The sequence below is a fragment of the Eleutherodactylus coqui genome, chromosome 10 (assembly GCF_035609145.1).
Source record: "Eleutherodactylus coqui strain aEleCoq1 chromosome 10, aEleCoq1.hap1, whole genome shotgun sequence".
Taxonomy (NCBI): Eukaryota; Metazoa; Chordata; class Amphibia; order Anura; family Eleutherodactylidae; genus Eleutherodactylus; species Eleutherodactylus coqui.
The window spans coordinates 19704140-19729634 of NC_089846.1; the positions used below are offsets into that span (position 1 = coordinate 19704140).

The window sequence follows — 25495 nt, forward strand, 5'->3', positions numbered from 1 at the left end:
CTGCCTCCAGGAAGCGCTGGCTCTGGTTGGCTGAGCTGCAGTGCTCGAGAACCAATAGGAGCCAGCGCTAGATGAACCAATCACAGCCATTCAATGCAATTCAATGGCTGTGATTGCTTCATCGAGGGCTGGCTCTGATTGGCTGAGCCTCGGCACTTGAGAACCAATCAGAGCCAACACTTCCTAGAGGCGGGCTTTTTGAACCTCCAATCCACGAAGCGCTGACAGATGACTTCAAACAAGTGCTGGGGAGCTGCAAGGAGAAGTGCGGCGGAGCGGACAGCGGCTGTTAGGTGATGTACTGTTTTTTTTATGCAGATAGAGCTCAGTTTAGGGACAAACAGTAGGACTTCCTACTGCAAAAATTGCATTGCACCGCACGAAAACCGTGTTTTCATGCAATGCAAAAGAAAGGAAGGTTCCATAGACTACAAAACCTTGCAAATTGTGGGTTGGAAATATTGCGCGATTTTGTCAACCGTGTGAAACTGGCCTAAATAAAAACATAACACTCAGCGCTGAGCAGGCAAACGGGTGACTGGTTCTTCCGTCATAACAATGCAACGCCCACTCTGCGCTGAGTGTTAAGTAATTTTTGACGAAAAACGGCATGACCCCTTTGCCTCACCTCCGTATTCACCTGATCTCGCTCCGTGTGACTTTTTTTCTTTTCGAGTTCTGTGAGCCGTGAAAAAAGAAAACAAAATTTCACAGCTGCACATTCTAATATATCAGAAAATCACTGGAGCCGAACGCAACCTTCGCCAACAACATCGATTGGCACACCGCCCCAGAAGGGGTCCGCAGACCTTCACCTAATAACAGAAACTGGTACTAATAACGTCCCACCCACCAGAAGGAGATTCTGGTTTCTTTTGGGTAACCCTTGTTTGTGAATAGGAACTGTAATCACAATTCTCTTCAAAATTAGTGAGTTTTAAAGGGAACTCGTCCCCTCCGAGCAGCGCCATAAACTATGTTATTGTGCCGTTCGGAAAGATGACGAGCAGCCAGCGGATGTCTATGGGAAAGTGCGCACAACGGTCTGAAGAATCAGATTTTTGGATGACAGTCATGTGATCTCTAATGGCTCCTGTGGGTGGTGATACAACTACACGAGAGGCCTCATCAATTAGTCTTTATTGTAATCAGTGGAGCTTTGGCGCTCGTGTCATCTTACGTATTTACTCTCATTTAGCCATTAGAAGACCATTGCTGGTGGATGTTGGAGAGATTTCTGGTAACGCTTTTTGTTTTCGGACTTTTCCATCCTGGCTCGGTGTAATCAGGTCCTGAAAGTATACAGGGGAGAAGTATAGTAATTATATACGGACTGGCCACTTTATTAGAGACCCCGGCCCTCTCATAATAACTGGAACTTCTCTGTATGGAAAATACACCGCCAACCACGTGGGTTTTCTCGTGCAGCGATGGGAAGATCGAGGAAAAACATTTAGTGAAAGGGGATCCTGTGGGTGTACACCACTAGTCAGTGAAAGGGGTCAGAGGAGAAAGGCAAGAATGGTTCTAAAGAATAGGTGCTGCAAAGTCGCTGAATACAATGGTGGTGCTGCAGCTAACCTGTCTGAATGTACAGTTCATCATTCCTTCGCACAGATGGGCTATAACAGCAGATGACTAGTTCCAGCGCCATTGTACTCAAGAGAAACAGAAAGGCGAGAATCCGGTGGGCAAAAGAGCACAAAAAGTGTATCACTGAGCAGCGGAAAAACATCTTCTGGTCAGATGAATCACAGTTTTCTGTTCCACTGTGCCAATGGCAGGTCAGAATTTGGTGCAAGCGGCATGAATTGATGACCCCTTCCTGTCAGCTGGTCAGAACATGTTAGCACCTTCAACTAATTTGCGGAAGCTACAAGAAGCTTCCTGTCCGCAGGGGTCAAATGTCCTGTGGAACGATTTCATCACCAGGTGGGATCTACGCCATGATAAACTGCTGCAGTTCATAAAGTCAATCGCGCTACTAGATAGGGTATCTAGTAACATGGCCGTTTACTGTATAATACATGAGTGGAAGGGCTGAAAACATTCCCAACTCCCTACTGGACACTTACCTTTGCTAGGGCAGGGTTGGCTTGTATTGGACCAAGCTTTGTGGTTCTGGATAGCATTCTAATTTTGCTGGCCACAGCATTGGAGACATCTTGTCTAGGTACGAGTCCCAGATCCCCAATACGATAATGAGGGATCACACCAGGACCTTTCAAGGTAGCGGACACCGTCTGCCTAGAGAGGAAATCGCACAATTTTAATGTATTAACTGCATGCTGAATGATATGTGTGTGAAACTATATACTGAGCTGCGCTCAGGGGTCCCCTCTGAGTATTTTCAGACACCATCAGGATAGGTCATCAATAGTTGATTGGTGGGGACCTGCTGTTCAGGACCTCCACTAATCAGCTGATCCTGTCAGTGCAGCGGGTTGGACGTCATCATGAGTAGTCAGGGCCAGAAGTGTAATAGACAGCTTCACTCCCATTGGAATCACTGGGAGTGATGCCTTCTATTACACTTCCGCCCTTGACCACCGATAACCACATCTGGCCCTCCTGGACTGACAGCGGGCAAGAGGATCAGCTCATTGGTAGGAAACCCAAGTGGTGGACCTACGCTGATTAACTCTTGATGACCTATTCTGAGGATAGGTCATCAATAGTAACAGCCCAGAATACCACTTTAAAGGGGTATTCTGTTGATAGGACTTTTTAAAAAATTTTCACCCATCCACTGAATGGGTGAAAACTGATAGATCGTGGTGGCCTGACTGCTGGAACCCCCACTGATCTTGAGAATGGGAGCCCGTGTCCCCACTATTTGACAATTCAAGATAGTGTAATGGAGAATGGAGCCGGTGGTCACACATGCGCAGCAGCGGCTCCATTCATCTCAATGGCGCAGACAGATAGCTGAGCGCTGAACTCGGCTATGTGTCTTCCCAACTGAAATGAATGGAGTAGACAGATATAGTCCAGTGCTTGGCTAGCTACCTGTGGCATTGAGAGGAATGAAGCCGATGCTGCGGCACATGTGCTCCATTCCCCACTTCACTACAGAAAAGGAACAATGTATCTTGAATTGTGAAATGGGGGGAACACGGGTGCCCCATTCTCAGGATCAGTGAGGGTCCCAGCGGTTGGACCCACCAACTTATCAGTTTTCACTCATCCAGTAGATGGGTGAAAGCTGAAAAAAAGTCCCATGACTTTAAGTGCCTAGTTAAATGGGTTGCCTGCTTTGAACAGTCCCGGTTTCTTCAAAGGTTCCTCCGAAGATTAGTTTATCTAAAGCCCCCAATGATCAGCTGTTATCTGTGAAGAAACATAGTAGCAGCGGTTCAATATCCCTGCAGCACCCCCACAGGTAAAACAAGGCATTACACCGTTCCCACTGAAGTAACAGGTTGTCTTTGTAATGGATGAACGTACAATGTAAAAACGCACTTTGAGGCCAGTAAAGACACCCTGAAATACAGCATATTATGCACTTATTAATCATGCCATATACCTGCTGCCCTTGGGTGGTACTTGATGCTCCACATAGTGAGTGTCTGTGCTCTGGAATTCATTTAAATCTGGTCCCAGTCCGAGACTGGCCGCAGTGGTCAGTAGCGTCAGCAGACTGTGCAGCATCTCCTTCCATCTCGCAAGGAATTCAACTTGTTCTTCATCTTCCTCGTCATTTGACTTCTCCTGCAAATATACAAATAACCTCTCTATAAGGATATACTGTATCCTGGCCAACGCTTGTGGTACTCAGCCAAATCCTATGGGGTCACTCAGAATAATGATTTGTTCTTGAGAACGGGCCATGACTCAAGATTACGCGCTGGCGCCACAGGAGATCACATGCTACCTATTAAAGTCAATGGACGACTGCGTAATACATGCTCGCACTGAGTCCTCCAGAGCTATGACTAATGGAGGCGGATCCCAAACAGGTTGGTTTACAGAGCCGGACATCACAGCCCCTCTAATAACTGACTGCATGTAGGTACGGCATCGTGCCCGTCACTGCTACCTGCATAACGCATGTTTAGAACGGGAGCAATTTGGGGAAAAGGTTTATAGACTCTGGTGTGTACTTTGTATGACATTAAATGTTTCTGCAGCCCTTTTTTTTTAATTTTAAATTTTTCCTTGTACCCCCCCCCCCCCACAATTTTTTTATTAAATTTCCCCAGCGACTTAACCATGAGGGCTTATATTTTTGTGGGATGAGTTGTATGCCACAATTTGACGTACCGTATAATATATTGCAAAACTTTTTTAAAATTCTTCTAAGCGCAGTATAAATGGCGTAAAATGAAAAACCCAAAACTTTTTTTTTTTACGGTGTTTACTGTGCAGTAAAAGTGAAATGTTATCTGTGGGTCAGTACAATTTCGGAAGTACCAATTCATATAGTTTATTGTTCCAAAAATAAAATACCTTTTTTTTAACCCCTTAAGGACGCAGCCATTTTTTCCCCTTTTTTTTTCTCCCCAATTTCCAAAAATGACAACTTAATTTTTTGTCTATAAAGCTGTCCGAGGGTTGTTTTTTTAGGGGGTGTATTTTATTTTTCAAGGGTACGATTTAATGCACCATATAATGTTCTGAAAAACGTTAAACAATTTTCTAGGTTGAGTGAAATGGAAAAAAACCCACAATTACGCCATTTTTGAGTGGGTCTTGTTTTTACATGATAACTTTATTCTGTGGTCCAGTAAGATTACAACAACACCAAGTTTATATAATATTTTTTCTTTTCTTTTTATGGCTTTTCTGCACTACTTTTGAAAAAAGAAAATCTTTAAAAAAAATTCTGCCGCTTTTTTTTGACAATGTTCTTCATGCCGGATAAATAATTAGTTATTTTGATAGATCGGACCTTTACAGAAGCAAGTATTGAGAGGAACAGAAGCCGCTGTCTGCAGACCTGACATAACCTCACGAGAGGTGTGCTGTCATCCAGGTGCACAAATCAAGGATGTGTCTGATAGGCTGTCAAGACTCTTCAGTCCTACAGAACATCACCCATCCCTACTAATACATGTAGGGAAAAATGACAGCAAAAAAGGACCTTGCAAGTATCTGCAGAGGCTCTGAAGACCTTGGCAGGATAGTGAAAGAACTAGGAGCACAGGTGGTCTTCTCATCCATCCTCCCAGTGGATGGCCATGGAATAAGGAGATGGAACAGGATTGTAGAGGTGAACAACTGGCTACATCGATGGTGGCATCAGCAATGATTTGGATTCCTAGATCATGGAGGGAATTACCTATATGATGGACTGCTTCCTACAGACGGGTTGCACCTTACAAAAACAGATAAGCACATTATTGGTGGGCGCCTTGCTTCACTCATTAGGAGAGCTTTAAACTAGAACAATATGGGAAGGGAAGTGAATAGCCAGGTAAAAATTTACAGCTAATCAATACATTTGAGACCCTCGCTATTAGAATTGGAAAGAAAGACAAAAAATTCAGAAGGCAAGTAGAGGAGCAAGAGACACCGATCACAAACTAAAATGTTTTTACACAAATGCACAGAACATGGGAAACAAACAAGGAGAATTGGAGCTCCGAACACAGGAAGAGAAATATGATGTCATAGGCATCACGGAAACTTGGTGGAATGATACACATGATTGGAATACAAGGCTTGAAGAATACAACTTATTTATAAGAAACAGACCAAAAAAGGGGAAGAGGTATTGTGTTGTATGTTAGGAAAACATTAATCTCTACAGAGATTCAAGGTTCAGAGCATGGTAGTTCTGTAGAATCAGTTTGGGTAAGAATACAAGGAGAGAACAACAGAAAGGACACCATTGTAGGCATTTACTATAGGCCGCCCGGACAAGCAGAAGATATTGATGAACTCTTTCTACATCAGATGGCCAAGCTCTCCAAAAAGCATGACATAGTGATCATGGGAGATTTTAACTATCCAGATATTTGTTGGGAATCTGTCTCAGGTAAACGTAATGGATCCAACAACTTTATCTTCCAAAAGGTCAAAGAGAAAACAAGAGGATCAGCTATCTTGGACCTAATTCTTACCAACAGGGAGGTAATGGTTGAGGAAGTAAGGGTGGCTGGGACCTTAGGAGGCAGTGATCATGCTATCCTTGAATTTTGGATAAAAAGGGGAGGAAGACCTGAGAAAACTCAGACCTCAAGGTTGGATTTCAGGATTTCAGAAAGGCAGATTTCAACGAACTCAGAAAGAGGGTAGGAAGAATCCAATGGCTGGATGTTCTTAAGGACAGAAATGCCCAAGAAGGTTGGGAAATATTGCGAAATGAGATTCTCAAAGCACAATCGTTAACAATCCCTAAAAGAAGGAAGAATGGGAAGCATTTAACGAGACCAGGATGGATGAACACAGAACTTGCACACATGTTAAAAACGAAGAAAAATACGTTTATCAAATGGAAAGAGGGGGGAACATCTAAAGAACAATATAATGGGGTATGCAGAAACTGTAGGGCAAGTGTCAGAAAAGCCAAAGCTGATAATGAATTGAGGCTTACAACAGAGGCCAAAAGCAATAAAAAAGGATTTGGGGGGGATGTCAAAAGCTAAAGAAAAGTCAAAGATGCTATTAGATGCTTACAAGATGAAAATGGTGAATTGGTTAAGAATGATGTTGAGAAGATCGAACTTTTAAATTCCTATTTTGTATCTGTTTTTGTTCAAAACGTAGATGGAACATCAACTGATCTTCCCTGTGATATTGGGGGAATAAAAGAATGCAGACTATCTATAAACAGAGAGATGGTGAGGGAACACTTAGCTAACTTAAATGAATTCAAGTCTCAAGGTCCAGATGAGTTACATCCTAGGATACTAAAGGAAGCAGCAGAGGTAATTGCTGAACCACTCGCCATAATCTTTGAAAATTCCTGGAGAACAGGCGAAGTCCCAGAAGATTGGAAAAGGGCATATGTTGTCCCTATTTTTAAAAAAGGGAAGAAGGTGGATCCAGGAAACTACAGGCCAGTGAGCCTGACTTCTATACCAGGAAAAATCTTTGAACAAATTATTAAACAGCATGTATGCAAGTACTTGGATGAAAATGGAGTAATTAACCAGAGCCAGCATGGGCTTGTAACAAGCAAGTCATGCCAGACTATTCTAATTTCCTTCTATGATAGTATCACTGAATGGGTTGATCAGGAAAATGCAGTGGATATAGTTTTTCTTGACCTTAGTAAAGCATTTGACAAAGTATCTCATACTATACTTATTAAAAAAATGACCAAATATGGGATTGACAAGGCAACCGTTAGGTGGATTCACAGCTGGCTGAGTGATCGTACCTAAAGAGTGGTCATAAATGGCTGCACATCCAAGAGGAAGAATGTATTAAAGGGGTTGTCCCGTGTCGAAACGGGTTTTTTTTTTTCAATAGCCCCCCCGTTCGGCGCGAGACAAACCCGATGCAGGGGTTTAAAAAAAACAAAAAACGGATAGTACTTACCCGAATCCCCGCGCTCCGGTGACTTCTTACTTACCTTGCGAAGATGGCCGCCGGGATCTTCACCCACGGTGGACCGCAGGTCTTCTCCCATGGTGCACCGTGGGCTCTGTGCGTTCCATTGCCGATTCCAGCCTTCTGATTGGCTGGAATCGGCACACGTGACGGGGCGGAGCTACGAGGAGCAGCTCTCCGGCACGAGCGGCCCCATTCAGAAGGGAGAAGACCGGACTGCGCAAGTGTGTCTAATCGGGCGATTAGACGCTGAAATTAGACGGCTCCATGGAGACGGGGACGCTAGCAACGGAACAGGTAAGTGAATAACTTCTGTATTGCTCATATTTAATGCACGATGTACATTACAAAGTGCATTAATATGGCCATACAGAAGTGCTGAACCCCACTTGCTTTCGCGGGACAACCCCTTTAAGTGTGGATCACAAGGCTCTGTCCTGGGACCAGTGTTGTTCAACATTTTTATAAATGATCTGGAGAAGGGAATTGATGGGAAACTGATCAAATTTGCTGATGAGGAGAAATGCAAAGTCCTACATCTGGGCAAGAAAAATGAAAAAAGCACATACAGCATGGGAGGAATTGGGCTAAACAGCAGCACATGTGAAAAAGACTTGGGTATACTAATAGATTATAGACTGAACATGCGTCAACAATGTAATGCAGCAGCCAAAAAGGCAAACACAATTCTGGGATGTATTAAGAGAAGCATAGAGTCTAGATCACGTGAGGTCATTATCTCCCTCTACTCTTCCTTAGTCAGACCTCATCTGGAATATTGTGTCCAGTTCTGGGCACCCCACTTTAAAAAAGAAATAGACAAACTGGATGAAGTTCAGAAAAGAGTTACCAAGATGGTGAGCGGTCTGCAAATCATGTCCTATGAGGAACGGTTAAAGGATCTGGGAATGTTTAGCTTGCAAAAAAGAAGGCTGAGAGGAGACTTAATAGCTGTCTACAAATATCTGAAGGGCTGTCACAGTGCAGAGGGATCAGCCCTATTCTCATTTGCACAAGAAAAGACTAGAAGCAATGGGATGAAACTGACAGGGAGGAGACACAAATTAGATATTAGAAAAAACTTTCTGACAGTGAGGGTGATCAATGAGTGGAACAGGTTACCACAGGAGGTGGGGAGTTCTCCTTCAATGGAAGTGTTCAAACAAAGGCTGAACAAATATCTGTCTGTGATGATTTAGTGATCCTGCACTGAGCAGGGGGTTGGACCCGATGACCCTGGAGGTCCCTTCCAACTCTAACATTCTATGATTCTAACAATACGTATATTTTTTCTTTTGATTTTCATTATAACCAACCAAACAGAACCTCGCAATCTCGTTGTGGGGGCCATTCAGGACCACTGATCGGGCCATATAAATGCTGCTGTAAGTTAAAGAGTTAACACCGATCAGTTATTAACTCTGATAGCAGCTGGGTTCAGCTGTCAAACACAAGCATCACTGGTTGTGTATAGCGCGTGGCTCTAGGACGTACCTCTATGTCCAGGGGTGCTAAGGGGTTAAAAAATTCATTATTTTTGTCACCTCTTTTTTTTATCCTCATAACTTTTTATTTTTTTCATCCATTGGCCGTTGTGGGCGCTCCCTTTTTGTGGGCCAACCCCTAGTTTTATCAATACTATTTTGGAGTAAATATGATGTATCTGATCACTTTTTATTCAATTTTACTTTTTGGAGCCTGGGTAACAAAAAAAGCAAAATTTCGTCATTCCATTTTTTTTTTGGCCGCGTTCACCCTGCAAGATAAATAATGTAATGAATCAAAAAAATGGATTTTATGGATGTGGCAATGACAGTTTTATTCTTTTTATCTTGTTGACGAGACGACTTGCAAAAGGGTTTTTTAAAAATGTAATATTTTTCAGTATTCCTAATTTCAAAAACTATTCTTATTTTTACTTTATTTTAGACTTGAACTGGCAATCATCTGATCACATCTTGGATTATGTACGGTGAACTTTCATACCACGAGTGTGTCCTTCAGCGCAAACGCTGCCTGACTTAAGACTTTCTCCACGGATTGCCTTTTCTTCGCCTCTTCTTCGAGCTGTCTGTTTGCTGTGCTCATCCCCTCCATCAGCCTTTTCCCCTCTTCCTCCAGGGATGTCGTTCTCTGCCTGGAAGACACACACACAGTACGCTGTTACCACTCATCCATGTAATATTACTGCTTGCTGCAGGATGCCTTGTTGTGTGACTTGGTGGCTGTGAACTACAAGACCCAGCATGTAAGGAAAGTGAATGATAATCGTTCATTCTAAACGTGGACCAGCGACTGATGGCGAAGGAGAATCGTTCATTTTACGCAGACGTAAAAATCATCATTGGCGCATCGTTAGGATTAAACAGCAGTCAGTCAGTCCCTGTATTCGCTTATACATGGACTGAACGATTCTCACTTGACCCAACCAACAATGCATTTGCCTGTCTCTACAGGCTGCCCGAGCGAACGAGTTAGCGGTGACGTTACTCGCTCGCTTAAAAAGGACCTTAATACAGAACTGCATGATCACACTGCACATGGGGTTTATTTGTAGTCTGTAACCATAGAGACACGCAAGTAGACATTTGAGCTGTTGACAAAAGTATTGGGACCTCCACCAATCCTGTGCTGTCAGGCGAAGGGTATATGCAGATTGCATGTGTCAGCATCTTTATATATAAAGGTGAAAGCCTCTATGTGTATATATTGAGGAGAATCTACCTGACCTCTATGTGTATATACTGAGGAGAATCTACCTCGCCGCTATGCGTATATACTGAGAAGAATCTACCTTGCCTCTATGTGTATTTACTGAGGAGAATCTACCTCGCCTCTATGTGTATATACTGAGGAGAATCTACCTCGCCTCTGTGTGTATATACTGAGGAGAATCTACCTCGCCTCTATGTGTATATACTGAGGAGAATCTACCTCACCTCTCTGTGTATATACTGAGGAGAATCTACCTCACCTCTCTGTGTATATACTGAGGAGAATCTACCCCATCTCTATGTGTATATACTGAGGAGAATCTACCTCGCCTCTATGTGTATATACTGAGGAGAATCTACCTCATCTCTATGTGTATATACTGAGGAGAATCTACCTCACCTCTATGTGTATATACTGAGGAGACACTACCTGACCTCTATGTGTATATACTGAGGAGACTCTAACTGACTTCTATGTGCATATATTGAAAGGCTGTAAAGTACATAAGAAAGCGGCCATGGACTGCAGGGATGGAGTGTGCCTTTAAGGCTAAGAAAGGGTTGCAACCTCCAGTCTGGGGTTAAATTTGAATAAAAAGGGGTATTACCTATAAGGGTAAAAAGTGAGGAGAGTGGGAGGGGTGGTACATTTTGGAGAGCGACATCGGTACATGCAGCCTGAGGAGAATCTTACGCTCCTCTGTGTGTATACATATTTTATTCCTCTATTCCTCTGAAGTGACCATGACTTCCTGAAAATTTTCTGTGCGAACAACATGTAAACACCTGTATCAAACTAACTCGGGCGAAGCCGGGTATATCATCTAGTTAAGTATAAAGGAGAGGATCACACAGGCATATTCCAGTACAGAAACCATCAGATGCCCTCAGGGGTAGAACTGACAATGAGGTCTGGTGGTGGGATGTCACTAACCAACGATCGCAGACCTTTAGGACCTTCCAAAGTCCACTGTTGGCAATAAGGCTTGGAAATGGAAAACCTCTGGTGTGTGCAGTGCGGCCACGTTCGCGGAGACCTTATAAACTGACAGAATGTGGAGTGCGAAGCCTTGTACGAGCTGTGAAGGCATCACACACGTTGTCTGCCAAAACACTCGCTCAGGAGGTCTCACAGACCAGTAGAACATCTGTTAGCAGCAGAACCATCCATAAGAAACTGCATGTGAAGAGTTACCATGGACGAGCGGCTGCACACAAGTCCAACATCACAGCGGTGAATTACAGAGGAGCCTGCGATGGTGCTTGTAGCATTGTTCTTCAACTGCAAATCAGTAGAAAAAAAGTTCTGTGGACATCTGAATCCCGGTACACCATCTTCCCATTGGCTGGCTGCACTTGGGTGTGACAGCTGCCTGGATAGCGGTTTCTACGCGACTGCATCGTCCAGCAGTGAGGTTTGGAGGAGATTCTGTTATGGTGGAGGTGTTTCTGCTGGGAATGACTAGGACCTTTGGTTGTAGTGTAGTCCACCCTCAATACCAATGGGTACAGAGACATTCCGGACAATGTGGCATCACTTACCCTATGGCAATACATTGGTACAGCTCTGTATCTCTACCAACATGACCGAGCGCCATGTCATACGGCACGCAGTGTTGTGACCCGGTCTGAGTAGCAGAACGTCTGAAAACTTCATTGGTGCCCAAAGTCCGAATCTCAATCCCATCAAGCATCTTTAAGATGAACTAGAACATCGTATCTGTGCATGCCCAACATGTCCATCATCCCCCGCATCACTATCTGAACCTCTTCTCTAGGAATGGAGGCAAATCCCTGCACACATCTATAGGAATTTGGTGGAAAATGCCTAGGAGGGTCACTGCCGTCACTGAGGCGACCAACACTGGATTAAAAAATGTGAATAAAATCAAATTTTATCCCCTTCTATGTGCATCCCAATACTTTTATCAACATAGTGTACATACACCGGTAGCAGACCAGAAGGCTTTAACCCTTTCCAATTCAATTGGTATTCTGGTTTTCCTAGGGGGGGGCTTACTCTTTTTCTGCCGTTATACAATGGTGCTATCTGCTGGCTAAAGTCAGTACTGCATGAGGTGACACATTGGATAGGCTCCGACAGCAAAGAGGCTGGCAATATACAGTAAGAGAACCCCGACGGACGTCTTCCAACATCGGAGTTGTACAGCCTTAAATCATAATGTCTTTAGATGTCAGACAGTGGATTGGAAAGGGTTAAACTAAACTATTTGTAAATTTGCTTCTTTTTTTTTTTTTAATGGACTGCAGCGATACAAAATACGTACTTCTTACTACTCGTACTTGTTTGCATTTTCATGGTCCTCACCTAAGTGCGTGTGCCTCTTCCTCAAGAGTCTGATGGTCCTTGTGCAGATGATTCAGGTCCTGCACCTTCTGGACAGCCAAGTCCAGCATCTCCTGCTGCTGATGACATTTCTCGGTCAGCATACGGATCACCTGCGATATAACAGGATATCGGTCATGTAACTGTTACTGCACTAACAGGACATTTTGAGGTTCTTCTTGATCCTAATGATCTCCATTCCATTTTATATTCCGTGCTGCAGTCAGTTTGAGCTCCTGTTTATCCCTAAGCCTACATGTAGACCGTTGTCATGCGGGAGCCACCCTGGATGTGGAGACGGCAGCACGGGTGCTATTTCACATAATGCATTGACAGTTATAGTAACTTACGGCAAATTGCATCTTCATGGTCACGTGGCAGTCTGATGGTGGTACCAAAATCCTTATTTTGGCTTCTTTTGATAAATAAGTCCCAGTGTCGTCTGCGAGGTTTTACACCCGGCAGGGTATTCTTACTGCAGATTACTGGCCAATCTGTTGTCGGAGGGACCTCTCCAGCATGTCACATACCACAGTACTGGCTCTAGCCAACAGATGGCGCCATTGTATAATTGCAGAAAGAGAAAGCCCGCTAGGAAACCCTGAATCCAAAATTGGATTGCAAAGGGTTAAATCTCTGCAAAAGTCTCTTTCTCATTTATCACCGTAAAAAAGGTAAGTCTTTGGCACAATGTCAGAAAGCCGCTAAGCAAGCAACGTTGAAACCCTACCGCATCACAACCGATTAGGATCTGCAGCCGCCTAAAATGGTGAAACACGTGAAATACAGAGAGCGATTCCAGCAAATGTTAGGCCAATGATTTGGAGGTCGGCCACTTTCAACATCTGCATTGACTCTGAGCTCACTAAGAACCAAGGTAGGCATCAGTATTCACTCTTGTGAGATATTACTGTAACATAGTACATAGTATGTTAGGCTGAAGGGAGACATTGTCCAGTTCAGCCTGTTTCCACCCCACCCTTCCCCCTTGTTGATCCAGAGGAAGGCAAAAGAAACCCAATGAGACAAAACCAATTACCCCCTTGGGGGAAAAAATTATTTCCCAACTCCATAATCAGTCAGAATAATCCCTGGATCAACGTTTGAGGGTTCCTACCTGACTCCAAGACCCGGATCAACAACCCCGCTGGTTATTTAATGTCTATATCCTGTAATGTCATAGCGCTCTAAGAAGACGTCTAGTCCCCTCTTAAACTTGTCTATGGATTTTGCCATCACCACGTCCTCAGGCAGAGAGTTCCACAGTCTCACTGCTCTTACAGTAAAGAACCCCCTTCTATGATGATGATGAAACCTGCTTTCTTCCAGACATAGCGGATGCCCTCTTGTTACTGTCACAGTCCTGGGTATAAACAGATCATGGGAGAGATCCTTGTATTGTCCCCTCATGTATTTATACATAGTTATTTGGTTGCCCCTTAACCGTCTTTTTCCAGGGTAAATAATCCCATTTTTGATGCCTCTCTGGGTATTCCAGTCCCGTCATTCTGTTTATTAGTTTAGTTGCCCTTCTTTGTACCCCCTCCAGTACTGTAACATCTTTCCTGAGCACCGGTGACCAGAACTGTACACAGTATTCCATGTGAGGCCTGACAAGTGCCTTATATAGTGGGAGGATAATGTTCTCGTCCCTCACCCCTATACCTCTTTTAATGCACCCCAAGACTTTATTAGCTTTTGCAGCAGCTGTCTGGCATTGGTTACTCCAGTTGAGTCTACAATCCACTAGTACCCCCAGGTCTTTTTTCATATCACTTTTCCCTAGCAGTACCCCATTTAGTGTATATTTGTGACATCCGTTACTCCTGCCCGTCTGCAGAACCTTACATTTATCAACATTGAACTTCATTTGCCATTTTTCTACCCAAGCCCCGAGCTTATCTAGGTCCGTTTGTAGCTGAACTGCGCTTCGAGTGAAACACTCTGTACTTTTGTAATTGTGTAGCACAATACATTGCCACTAATATATAACTAATAGCAGTCATTGCTGAAGCTCCTCCTACTCATATCGATCAGTGGTAAGAAATACTAGTACAACCCCTAAAGATCTGGGACATGGCCAATACTGGGTATCTGAGCAATGCTGTCCTTATTGTAGCCTGTTCTATAAGATAAAGGCCGCCATCATGTGGGGTACACTTCATTGAGCAGAGGTGGTAATGGGTAAAGTACTGGATGATCTGCAGCATTTCCCATTGTACATTTCGTATCGTTTCTCTCTTCAATCATAAGACCAGAAAAATAAATTGTTGTTGCTGTTAGCCATTTAGTCGTTCAGGACCCTCGGTGACCCTAAAGGTGAGCTCCCTTGGCGGTTTTCGGTTTTGCACTGCTTCTTTCAGTTGCGTAAAGGCATGCCAAGTTCATCATATGACAGAGAACAAGGCGCCGGGTGGAAGGTAAGAATAGTTTGCTACTACTCATTGTATAAAGCAAGTGAAGTATTGCGGTATATGGTAAAAGTGAGTTCAAGTACCCTATGGAGTCTAGAAAAAAGTCTAAACACAAACTGGCCTTTCTTAAATGTATATTAAAAAAAAAATCTAAACAAAAAAAATAAAAGACATAAAACAAAAACATTTTTTACTTGCCAAGATATCGCCATGTTCATAATAGCCTGACATTTCAAAATGATACATTATGTATCCCGCACAGTAAACATCATAAATAAAACTTGACACCATAATTGTGCTTTTTTGGTCACCCTGACTTCAAGAATTATTATTATTATTATTTTTTTATAAAAAGTGATTAAAAAGTCATAGGAGCTCCAAAAATAGCAGTAAAAGAAAACGTAAATCGTCCCACAAAAAAACCCAAACCACTGCATAACCCCAGAAATGGAAAGCTAAAAAAAGTTTTGGTGGTCAGAAGATGAAGACAGAAAAGACATAGTTTTTTTTCTAATCGTACTGACCCATTGAATGTCATTTTTGTCTATGCCATAACCCCCCCCCCCCACACACACACACACAAAAGTGGGGAAGAGAAGCCAAAAATGGGCCAAGGTTAAAGGGGCTACGCACAAAAGTCCTCTATGGCATATCAACTCAGGAGCTACCATGGACTTTAATGGCCAGTAAGCACACGTAATGTATACAGTCGCCACTCCTTTTCTAAAAAAGAGGGACCCTAGCTAGGTTCACTGCATTGCAGCAGATGGACCCCCATGTATGCAGCCTATACCATAAGTCAGTGGCCTGATTACTGGACCATTGAAGATCCGGTGGGTATTTACCTTTTGGTTGCTGAGGTTGTTCTTCACAAACTCTTTCTCGTTCTCCTCCAGCATCTCCAGCTGTTTTCTCAGTTTTGATTCGCGCTCTTTCAGCTCGTCGTTCTCTTGGATCAGCTCTAAGCTCTTTTCAGACATTTTGGCAAGCTGGGAACTGATGGCTACGTTCTCGCGGATTGCACGCTTTGTGGTCTCTGCCATCTGAGTCTTGGATACTTTGCGGAATTCACCTGCCACAGTGTTGACCTTTTGCACCATTTCCTTCTTCAACCTGAGGAGAAAATCGTAACAGGAAATGGATTAACCTATTGCATACCAGTACGCCTAAGTGTTTGGCCAATATTAGACAACTCAGATGACGTCTAAAATTGTGTTGCCCTAAAAAGGGAGTGGGCTCAGAACATCTAGCATAAGATAAGGACAAGAGCCATGGCCAGTGAAATTCTGGATCCTCGAGAAGTAATCAGTGGTCACCATGGACATCTTAGGCTGGCCACACACTTCAGATAGCTGTTGGCTGAACACTTGTTTGTCCGATAGCTATTCCTCCTGACACCCCTCTTACCCCACCATACACATGCATGCCCAAATCGGCTGAGTATGTGTTTTCAATAGGAAGAGTGGAGTACACCTTTGACAGCAGATTTTGTTTCTTAAGAAAAAAAGGATTGAGTATGTTGAAACCAATGCGCCTGACCGTACTTTTTTCTGACATCTCCTGTCTGGGGAAAATCGGGAGACCCTCATAGACTTTGGATGGTTGGATGGTCCCACTGAAACCATCGGGTTCGACCAACATTCATCTAATGTATATAACCAACTTTATGAAGACATGATAATTGTATGACCATTGGATTCCTGATCGCTAGCACCCCTAGGGATCATGAGAACCCCCAAGTCCCCTTTGTGAATGGAGCATCAGTGCGCATGTATGATGACCACTTCATTCACTATCTGTGAAGACAGCCAAACGCAACACTCAACAATCTCCATAGCTCTCATAGAAGTGAATGGAGTAGTGGTCATGCAGGTGCGCTGCTGCTCTATTCACTATGGGCACAGTGCAATGTTCTCGTGAACACTAAGAGTTCCAGCAATTGGATCCCCGGGGATCATACATTTATTATCTATACTGTAAACATTTTTGGCAGGATACCCCTTTTACAGGGAATATAATCTTAGGACAGAGTTGTGTTCATCTGTTCTAACTTCCTTTGCTGTGCCAAAGTATACCCTATATGACAGTGTGTGACTAGCTCTAGGCGAGTACCAGTGTGCAGCTAGCTCTAGGCGAGTACCAGTGTGTAGCTAGCTCTAGGCGAGTACCAGTGTGGAGGTAGCTCTAGGCGAGTACCAGTGTGGAGCTAGCTCTAGGCGAGTACCAGTGTGGAGCTAGCTCTAGGCGAGTACCAGTCTGTAGCTAGCTCTAGGCGAGTACCAGTGTGTAGCTAGCACTAGGCGAGTACCAGTGTGTAGCTAGCACTAGGCGAGTACCAGTGTGTAGCTAGCACTAGGCGAGTACCAGTGTGTAGCTAGCACTAGGCGAGTACCAGTGTGTAGCTAGCACAAGGCGAGTACCAGTGTGGAGCTAGCTCTAGGCGAGTACCAGTGTGGAGCTAGCACTAGGCGAGTACCAGTGTGGAGCTAGCACTAGGCGAGTACCAGTATGTAGCTAGCACTAGGCGAGTACCAGTGTGGAGCTAGCTCTAGGCGAGTACCAGTGTGTAGCTAGCACTAGGTGAGTACCAGTGTGTAGCTAGCTCTAGGCGAGTACCAGTGTGGAGGTAGCTCTAGGCGAGTACCAGTGTGGAGCTAGCTCTAGGCGAGTACCAGTCTGTAGCTAGCTCTAGGCGAGTACCAGTCTGTAGCTAGCTCTAGGCGAGTACCAGTGTGTAGCTAGCACTAGGCGAGTACCAGTGTGTAGCTAGCACTAGGCGAGTACCAGTGTGTAGCTAGCACTAGGCGAGTACCAGTGTGTAGCTAGCACTAGGCGAGTACCAGTGTGTAGCTAGCACAAGGCGAGTACCAGTGTGGAGCTAGCTCTAGGCGAGTACCAGTGTGGAGCTAGCTCTAGGCGAGTACCAGTGTGGAGCTAGCACTAGGCGAGTACCAGTATGTAGCTAGCACTAGGCGAGTACCAGTGTGTAGCTAGCACTAGGCGAGTACCAGTGTGTAGCTAGCTCTAGGCGAGTACCAGTGTGTACAGCTGGCTCTAGGCGAGTACCAGTGTGTACAGCTGGCTCTAGGCGAGCACCAGTGTGTACAGCTGGCTCTAGGCGAGCACCAGTGTGTACAGCTGGCTCTAGGCGAGCACCAGTGTGTACAGCTGGCTCTAGGCGAGCACCAGTGTTGTACAGCTGGCTCTAGGCGAGTACCAGTTTGTACAGCTAGCTCTAGGTGAGTACCAGTGAGTACAGCTAGCACTAAGCGAGTACCAGTGTGTAGCTAGCTCTAGGCGAGTACCAGTGTGTACAGCTGGCTCTAGACAAGTACCAGTGAGTACAGCTGGAACTAGGCGAGTACCAGTGTGTACAGCTGGCACTAGGCGAGCACCAGTGTGTACAGCTGGCACTAGGTGAGTACCATTGTGTACATCTGGCACTAGGCAAGTACCAGTGTGTAGCTGGCTCCAGATAAGTAATCAGGTCATTACAATTGCAAAGAGGCTTCATGTTTCAACACTATCTCCCTTTTGGAATCCGGAGATTCCAGATGAAGTTTTCCATATAAGTCCTGGTTAACAGGGCTAACTGAAAGGAGGAGAGACATACAAATAGGCAGTACACTTCCTTTTGTCTCCTGATTGGTACTGAGCTTTAAAATGGGTGCAATTGCCAATTGCATCTTGCCGATGTTATGGTAAGCACCATGTGCCGAAGCCTGCTAGCTAAGGATACACAGCTCTGACCTGTCCTTGTCCAGCACTGCCTTCTTCTCAAGTTTGTACATCGTGTTCCTGTGCTCTTCCTCCTGTTCTCTCAACGTCTCCTCCAGTGCGGCAAACTTGGCCATCAGGTCCTCTTTCTGCACCCTGAACTCCTCCAAGGCGGCCAGCCTGCCCGCTGACAATAAAGAGAAACAGAAGGTCATTGACGACATCCCCAGATTTACAGGGACCTTACGCTCTTTGGTAGATATTGGGACGAGCACAATCGGACTAGGGCTGCAATGTATATTGGATCAAGGGGCAAATTTAGTGATGTCACTGCACCCGTTTACAGCACAACTGCAATGATGAGAGTTTCTAACATACACTTGGTTAGAAAGCAAAAAGTATACGATAGAAACCGGTGCAAAGCCCTACGGCGGGGTTCATTTAGTATATTGAGACTTAGGGCACTCCCACCTGCTTTCTTATTTACTATCCAAAGGCCTTGTGGGAAGCAAGAGGTTTCCGTGAAATGCTGTATATTTACGACATGTTGATGGTGAGCCTGTGCCATATGCAGTGGGAGCCAGCTGTGACTGACAGCTGGGGTCCTGCTCCAACAGCAGGGATCGGAGAGAATACCATGTTACGATCAATGTTGATCGTGGCATGTATGAGGGATAGAGCGCCCTGTATGATGTCATCGGCCCTCCTCCATGTAATCGCAGAGGGCCAATGGGTCCCCGGGGCAACTGGACACCAGCTAATGGCAACAGAGTCTGTTATGAATTGTAATAGTAAAGAATATTGATAAAAAACTGCAGTTCAGAAGTACTACGGTGTATTATCTAAATGATCCTAAGATCACAGGTTCAAGTCCTGTACAGAGACATAAAAAAGTTTTTTTAAAAATACTAAGAATTACTCCTGTGTCCCTTCCTCCTGTTACTGCGGGGGTCGCTTCTCTGAATGGAGTGCTGACCAAGCATGCGCAGTCAGTGCTCCATTCATTTTAATGGGTCTGACGAAAATAGCCTAGTGTCACCCACCCGTCTATCTCGGCAGTCCCATTCAAAGTGAATGGAGCACTAGTGCGCATGCGCAACCAGCCCTCCATTTAGTCTCCTCCTTGCTGCCGGTGGATGCAGTAACCCCGCAGTGAGGAGGATGGGAACACAGGACCCCCATTCTCGATATTGGTGGGGGTCTCAGAGGTGAGACCCCCACTGATCAGCAAGTTATCCTCTATCCTGTGGATAGCTTATAATTTGCAATTGTGGTACAACCCCTTTAACTAGTATTCCTAACTGCCCTACAAAAATGAGAAGAACTGATTCCCATCTTTTAAGATCAAAGCGGAAATAATGATGCATTTTGCCCAATAAAGCACCACACAGTGTGCCAGCCTGCGGGTTATACAATAGCACGGCACATGTACCCGCTCTCATTCAGCATAGCTGTCGTCCTGCGGCTCCCAAGAAACAGGAGGCGTGCTCTCCCGTCTCTCGTGAACCTCCATAGTGTGCGCTCATTATCTTGCCGTCCGTTACCTAACAGCATGTTCTCCGATGTGAATCTTTCCTTCGTCTCCTGGAACTCGTGCCTCATCTGTGCCAGCTGCGCCTCATAAGATTCCTTCTCGGCATCCTTGGCCTGCTGCAGACCGGACAGCTGGTCATTGAGGTCGGCTATTTCATCCACGCGTTGGTTCAGGGTGCGCTTGAGAAATGACACAATTTCCTTCTTGTCACTAGTAAGTTGGTCAAACTGCGCCTGGAAGAAGCTTTCTTTGGCGCAAATCTCATCCCATTTATTTTGATACCTGAAGGAGACATTAAAAAAATAAATAAAGTTCATCACCACAGTCGAATGTGTGTATAGGTAACGTTTTATATATATATGCCTTAAATATAGCCAATAGTAGACGGGCTTACCTTACTCGGGATTCCCCCTTCTATTAACTGGCAGCCACAGCTGTACCAGCGTAGCACTTGGCATACTAAGCCCCTTTTACACGCAACGATTATCGCTCAACATTTGTTCAAACGATGGCATATGAGCGATAATTGTTGCGTGTAAACGCTGCCATTGTTTACTTTTCAGCTGAATGATGATTTTAAGGTGAGCTTAAAATCCATTGTTCAGTCGGAGAGTAGATAACACAGACCGCATGCTGTATTCTCCACGGGAGTCAGAGATTACATTGTATTCAGCCGACAGCCCGTCCCAGAACAATGGAGCTGTGTGCAGAACAGCTCCTGGAGGCTCATTTACATGCAAATGAAGATTATAAAATGCTAATGGACATTAGTGTCCATTAAAGGGGTTGTCCCGCGGCAGCAAGTGGGTCTATACACTTCTGTATGGCCATATTAATGCACTTTGTAATGTACATTGTGCATTAATTATGAGCCATACAGAAGTTATAAAAAGTTTTTCACTTACCTGCTCCGTTGCTGGCGTCCTCGTTCCCATGGAGCCGACTAATTTTCGCCATCTAATGGCCAAATTAGCCGCGCTTGCGCAGTCCCGGTCTTCTTTTTTCAATGGGGCTGCTCGTGCTGGATGCCGCCTCCGTGTAGCTCCGCCCCGTCACGTGCCGATTCCAGCCAATCAGGAGGCTGGAATCGGCAATGGACCGCACAGAAGCCCTGCGGTCCACCGAGTGAGAAGATCCCCACGGCCATCTTCATCAGGTAAGTAAGAAGTCACCGGAGCGCAGGGATTCAGGTAAGCACTCTCCGGTGTTCTTTTTTAACCCCTGCATCGGGGTTGTCTCGCGGCGAACGGGGGGGGGAGGGGGGGTTTGAAAAAAAACAACCCGTTTCGGCGCGGGACACCCCCTTTAACACTTTATGCAAAACGATCACTAAAACCGTCAATCTTTCAATCGTTTGAGAGTTTCCAGGAGACCATATTTAGTCATTGCATCCGCATTCCCCAGGGATTCACAGAAGAGGCAGAGTGGAAGTCTCCAAATTTAACTAGAATTGCCCTATCACAGTGGTGACTAAGAGTAAAAGGTTTATTTTTATTCAAACGATTAAAATATACACATAGGGGCACAACACATAAAACAAAACAAAAGTGATTTAAAGGACGTGGTGTGGACCATCCACCCACACCATAGGTAGTCACTCAAGGTAAGTGTTTATTCACACTCTTATACGTGTGGGTGTCAGAGAAATTTTGGCTCGCAATGGCCGTAGGTCCTGTTTTATAGCTAAATGGATAGATTCGCGCACCGGATATATAGATGGAATGTCTCCGGTTATTATTTCTCCTTATTGTATAACCCACACGCCAAATTCAATTATAGTGACTCAGATGTGTGTTTCTTCACATTCGTTACGAGAGAGGAGGGTTAGGAATACTCGTCTAACTCAAAATAGAGAGACGAGCAGAATACTCGTCTGACTCGAAAATAGGGGGACGAGATTTGATCTATGCCAAGGGAGACATCTCTCAAAGATTCTGAGGATGTAAGATATATTGCAAAATTGCCAGTGAGTAAGCCTCCCAAAGATAGAATGCGACCTCCCTTCTATTGATAGGGGTCGTATTTAAAACATACTCAACCCCAGGAATCCAAGATCCCTTTACGTATTGAATTTCTCAATGGTTTATTACCCAGAGGTTTGTTGCTCAGTTTTTTGCTCGACGCGTTTCACCGCTCAAATTTGAGTGGATCATCAGGAGCAGTATGAGTTGGGATTAGATATTGCTAACGATATTGGAGGGTCTAAATAGACCAGTTCGTAAAGAAACTAATGTCCCAATCTTTGGAGGACCAGCTGTTACAGCAGAGACAATGAGGGGTAATTACCACTTGGAGTGAGGTCCTGAATCGCTAAGTGTCTCGTATTTAGTTAGACACAATATAGGATATCAGAGATGTCTCACCTCAACGTCCAAAAGTGACATTGAGTACAATTGTATCTCGTGCGATTCTTTTAAAGAAACGGGATGAATAGAGCCTCAAAACTCAAATCCTCACATAAACATGAAGATGCTTGTTGGAGTGAGTAGAGTATGTGGCAAGTCTCCGTTTTAAGATTAGTCACCCAACTGGTCGGCGTCCCATACAATATGCGTAGTGGGGCGTCGTGCCAGTGCTATAGAGGTGTTTGTCTCCGTTTCTCTCGGGGTATGCGCTTCCCAAAGAGGGAGATGCACACACCTCGCTCCTTTGTGGTATTCCCCCAATTCAAGTCTGCTTTCCCTATTACAAATGTGAAAGTGAGCTAGTCAATTTTCTGGCTCTTTTGTATAGGAAAAGTCTAAAGATACCCGCCCGAGTTTCTTTGCCCAAAGTGTCAAAATTGACAGAAGAGAAGGATGGATACAAGAAAAAATAACAAAGCTGGTGTCCGTAGCCCGGATGGTAGGCTAGGGAAGGAAGTTTCCAGGAGACCATATTTAGTCATTGCATCCGCATTCCGTACTCTTATCAATGTAGATAATGAATGTATACGTCACATTATGTATTCAATCGTCGATACTGAACTTTTCTACTGCAATAAGGTGTTCCTTAGGGCTCCTACACACTGGCGATCGCGATTTTGCCAGGTGAATGATCCGCCATGGAGACAGCGGTACTGGGTCGGAGATATGTGATAACGTTTCCCTGGACATCCATGATCCATTTTGGAAGTAATGGTGTGCTTTGTCTTTGTGGTTATCTCGCCAATGTTGAAATATCCCTTTCTCCATACCCGGGGGGAAGCCCGGATTACCCAGGAAAAGGGGGGAAGGTGCCGAGATTCCTCCAATCTTAGAAAGGTCTTCAATATCACTTTCAATGTGGGTCCTACTGTGATGTGATGAAGAGTTTTTAGGTGTTTGAAGAAGAAGAGCCTGGGAATAGAGATGGGTAGTGCCTGAATGACATAAGGGATACGTGGGAAGACGTTCATTTTGGAAATGGAACATCTGCCCAGCCAGGAGAATAGGCCGGTTATAATTCTGCGTTTTTACTCTAGCATCGCGCAATTTTCTCGCCAGGGTGAAGGCGCCTTAGGGTGTTGTCTCCTGTGATTGGACAACTACACATTTCTTTGTTCTACCTGGGAGCCTTATTGCCGAATCTAGATTTAAAGGAGTATTCCAACAGACATGCTGCGACTTCCTTAACACCGACTATTAGTCTGCGGAAAAACAAGCAAACAGCGCCTCTGCATGACTGCATTTGCTTAAACAGGTCCCATTTCTGTCAGATGTAAACTCATACAGAACTCGGACATGTTTGTTCTAAAAGGACTTAGTAATGATCAGTGAGGCATGGAGTGCAGACAGAGGTCCTCCGTGTGTGCCTCATCTTTTTTGTGTATCCACGAACTTGAATGGGTGACCGTTATCCAAAAAGTTGGACCAGAATAGGACACGCTACGATTTTTTTTACAGCCTATGTAAAAAAAAAAGGGGGGGGGGGGTCAGTAAGCGGTCTGTGCGCAGTTGTTTGCAAATAGGCGCAGCACACGGACGTGAAAACCACTTGTGTGACTAAGTCCTTACTGATGTATCCATGTTAGCTGCCCATAGATGTAGCGATGAAAGCTAAGGCGACTCTTCCATCCCGGACAAACCAAGATGGCCGTTCGCAAATTGTCGGCTGCACTGAACGATTATCATCAGATTCGCACAATCCAGCGATTCCCCCCCCCCCCCCCCACGATAATCGTTCCGTGTAAACAGGCCCTAGACACTATACACTGCTCTGATTGGCCAGTGCTGCTCACATGACTAGTTTCTGGCTAATCAGCGCAGCGTGTAGGGTCTCCAACCACCAATAAGGTACATCAGGTAATCCGGCACGTCACGTGGCCATCTTGGTTTCTGCGGACCAGAGAGTCACTTTAAAAGGGGGGTTCCAGTCAGAAACATAATATGGGTGATATTTGTTAAACCAATGGGGGACATCTGCTACTATGAAGCTCTGCTGCTTCTACCACTACATTCGTACTGCAGCCGGTCAGGGGTCCCAGCGTTTGGACCCCCAATGATCAGTGAATAGCTGATATTTATTTATGGCGCCTTTTTTTTTCATGATGTTAATGAATTTGATGTCTTTTATAAATAAAGTTATTGAAACCAGATGGGGGGTCCTCTGCTCCTTGCTGCCTCACAAGGCAGGTCACGTGCTTCTTTCAAATAACTTTATTGATAAAGTGGCAGAGAGATGACACCAGGCCACTGCTGATGTAAAACCTCTTGAGCAGTAGCGCTGGGAGTCTCTACAGGGTTGTAGTGCTGGGACTTGTAGTGCTCTGCTCACCGCGCCAGGCGGCCCTCCAGGTCCTGGATCTGAAGCACATAGAACTCCTTGCTCCCCTCAGTCAGCGGCTCCTCTTTGGGCTTCTCCACCGGCTTCTCCTTCTTGCCGGCGCCGCTTCCTCCCCCTTTCTTCTTCTTCGGCGGCATCTAGCAGATCGGTGGGAACCGTTACTGAGTGCGGCGTCCTGTTGCTAAGCAACCAAGACGGCCTGTCCCGCCTACCGGTACACCCACTGGGAGGACCAACGAGACCACGCCCACTTACTGGAGTGCCCACCTAAATGGGCGTGTCCTACCAAAATGGGCATGGTTACATGCTGCAGAATGCCGTGCTGGCAGTGGGATCGAATCCCCTCCTGAACCCACAAGTCGATGACTAAATACAGTTATATATGCACAGTAGTGACGTAATCACCATTAACTAATATTAGTAGAATGTATTAACATTATTTGGAAGTGTTCCTATAGCTATCCCAGTGCTGCTGCGGACAGTTGTGCTGTGCTCTCCCCATCCCGCCATTACACATCCCTCCCCT

The 25495-nt window shown here is 45.0% G+C and overlaps 1 protein-coding gene across 1 annotated transcript; it reads right to left on the reverse strand.

Annotated features, from left to right (window-relative positions):
- Window positions 1-1123: 1123 nt before the first annotated feature.
- On the reverse strand, window positions 1124-25177 carry CFAP157 (cilia and flagella associated protein 157). Its single transcript, XM_066579755.1, has 9 exons — window positions 24961-25177; window positions 20237-20508; window positions 18726-18879; window positions 15821-16088; window positions 12544-12674; window positions 9487-9637; window positions 3527-3711; window positions 2076-2247; window positions 1124-1292 (listed from the first exon to the last, which is right to left on the reverse strand). Exons 1-9 carry the CDS (start codon window positions 25104-25106, stop codon window positions 1191-1193), a joined length of 1581 nt encoding a protein of 526 aa, XP_066435852.1. The 5' UTR covers window positions 25107-25177; the 3' UTR covers window positions 1124-1190.
- Window positions 25178-25495: the final 318 nt, after the last annotated feature.

Excerpts from the sequence above, each read along its gene's own strand:
- CFAP157 (XM_066579755.1), bottom strand. The coding sequence starts at position 25,106 with ATGCCGCCGAAGAAGAAGAAAGGGGGAGGAAGCGGCGCCGGCAAGAAG. Across the intron at positions 3,712-9,486 it reads CGCTGAAGGACACACTCGTG|GAGAAGTCAAATGACGAGGA; the intron begins GTATGAAAGTTC and ends GTATATTTGCAG. Across the intron at positions 2,248-3,526 it reads GTACCACCCAAGGGCAGCAG|GCAGACGGTGTCCGCTACCT; the intron begins GTATATGGCATG and ends TTTCCTCTCTAG.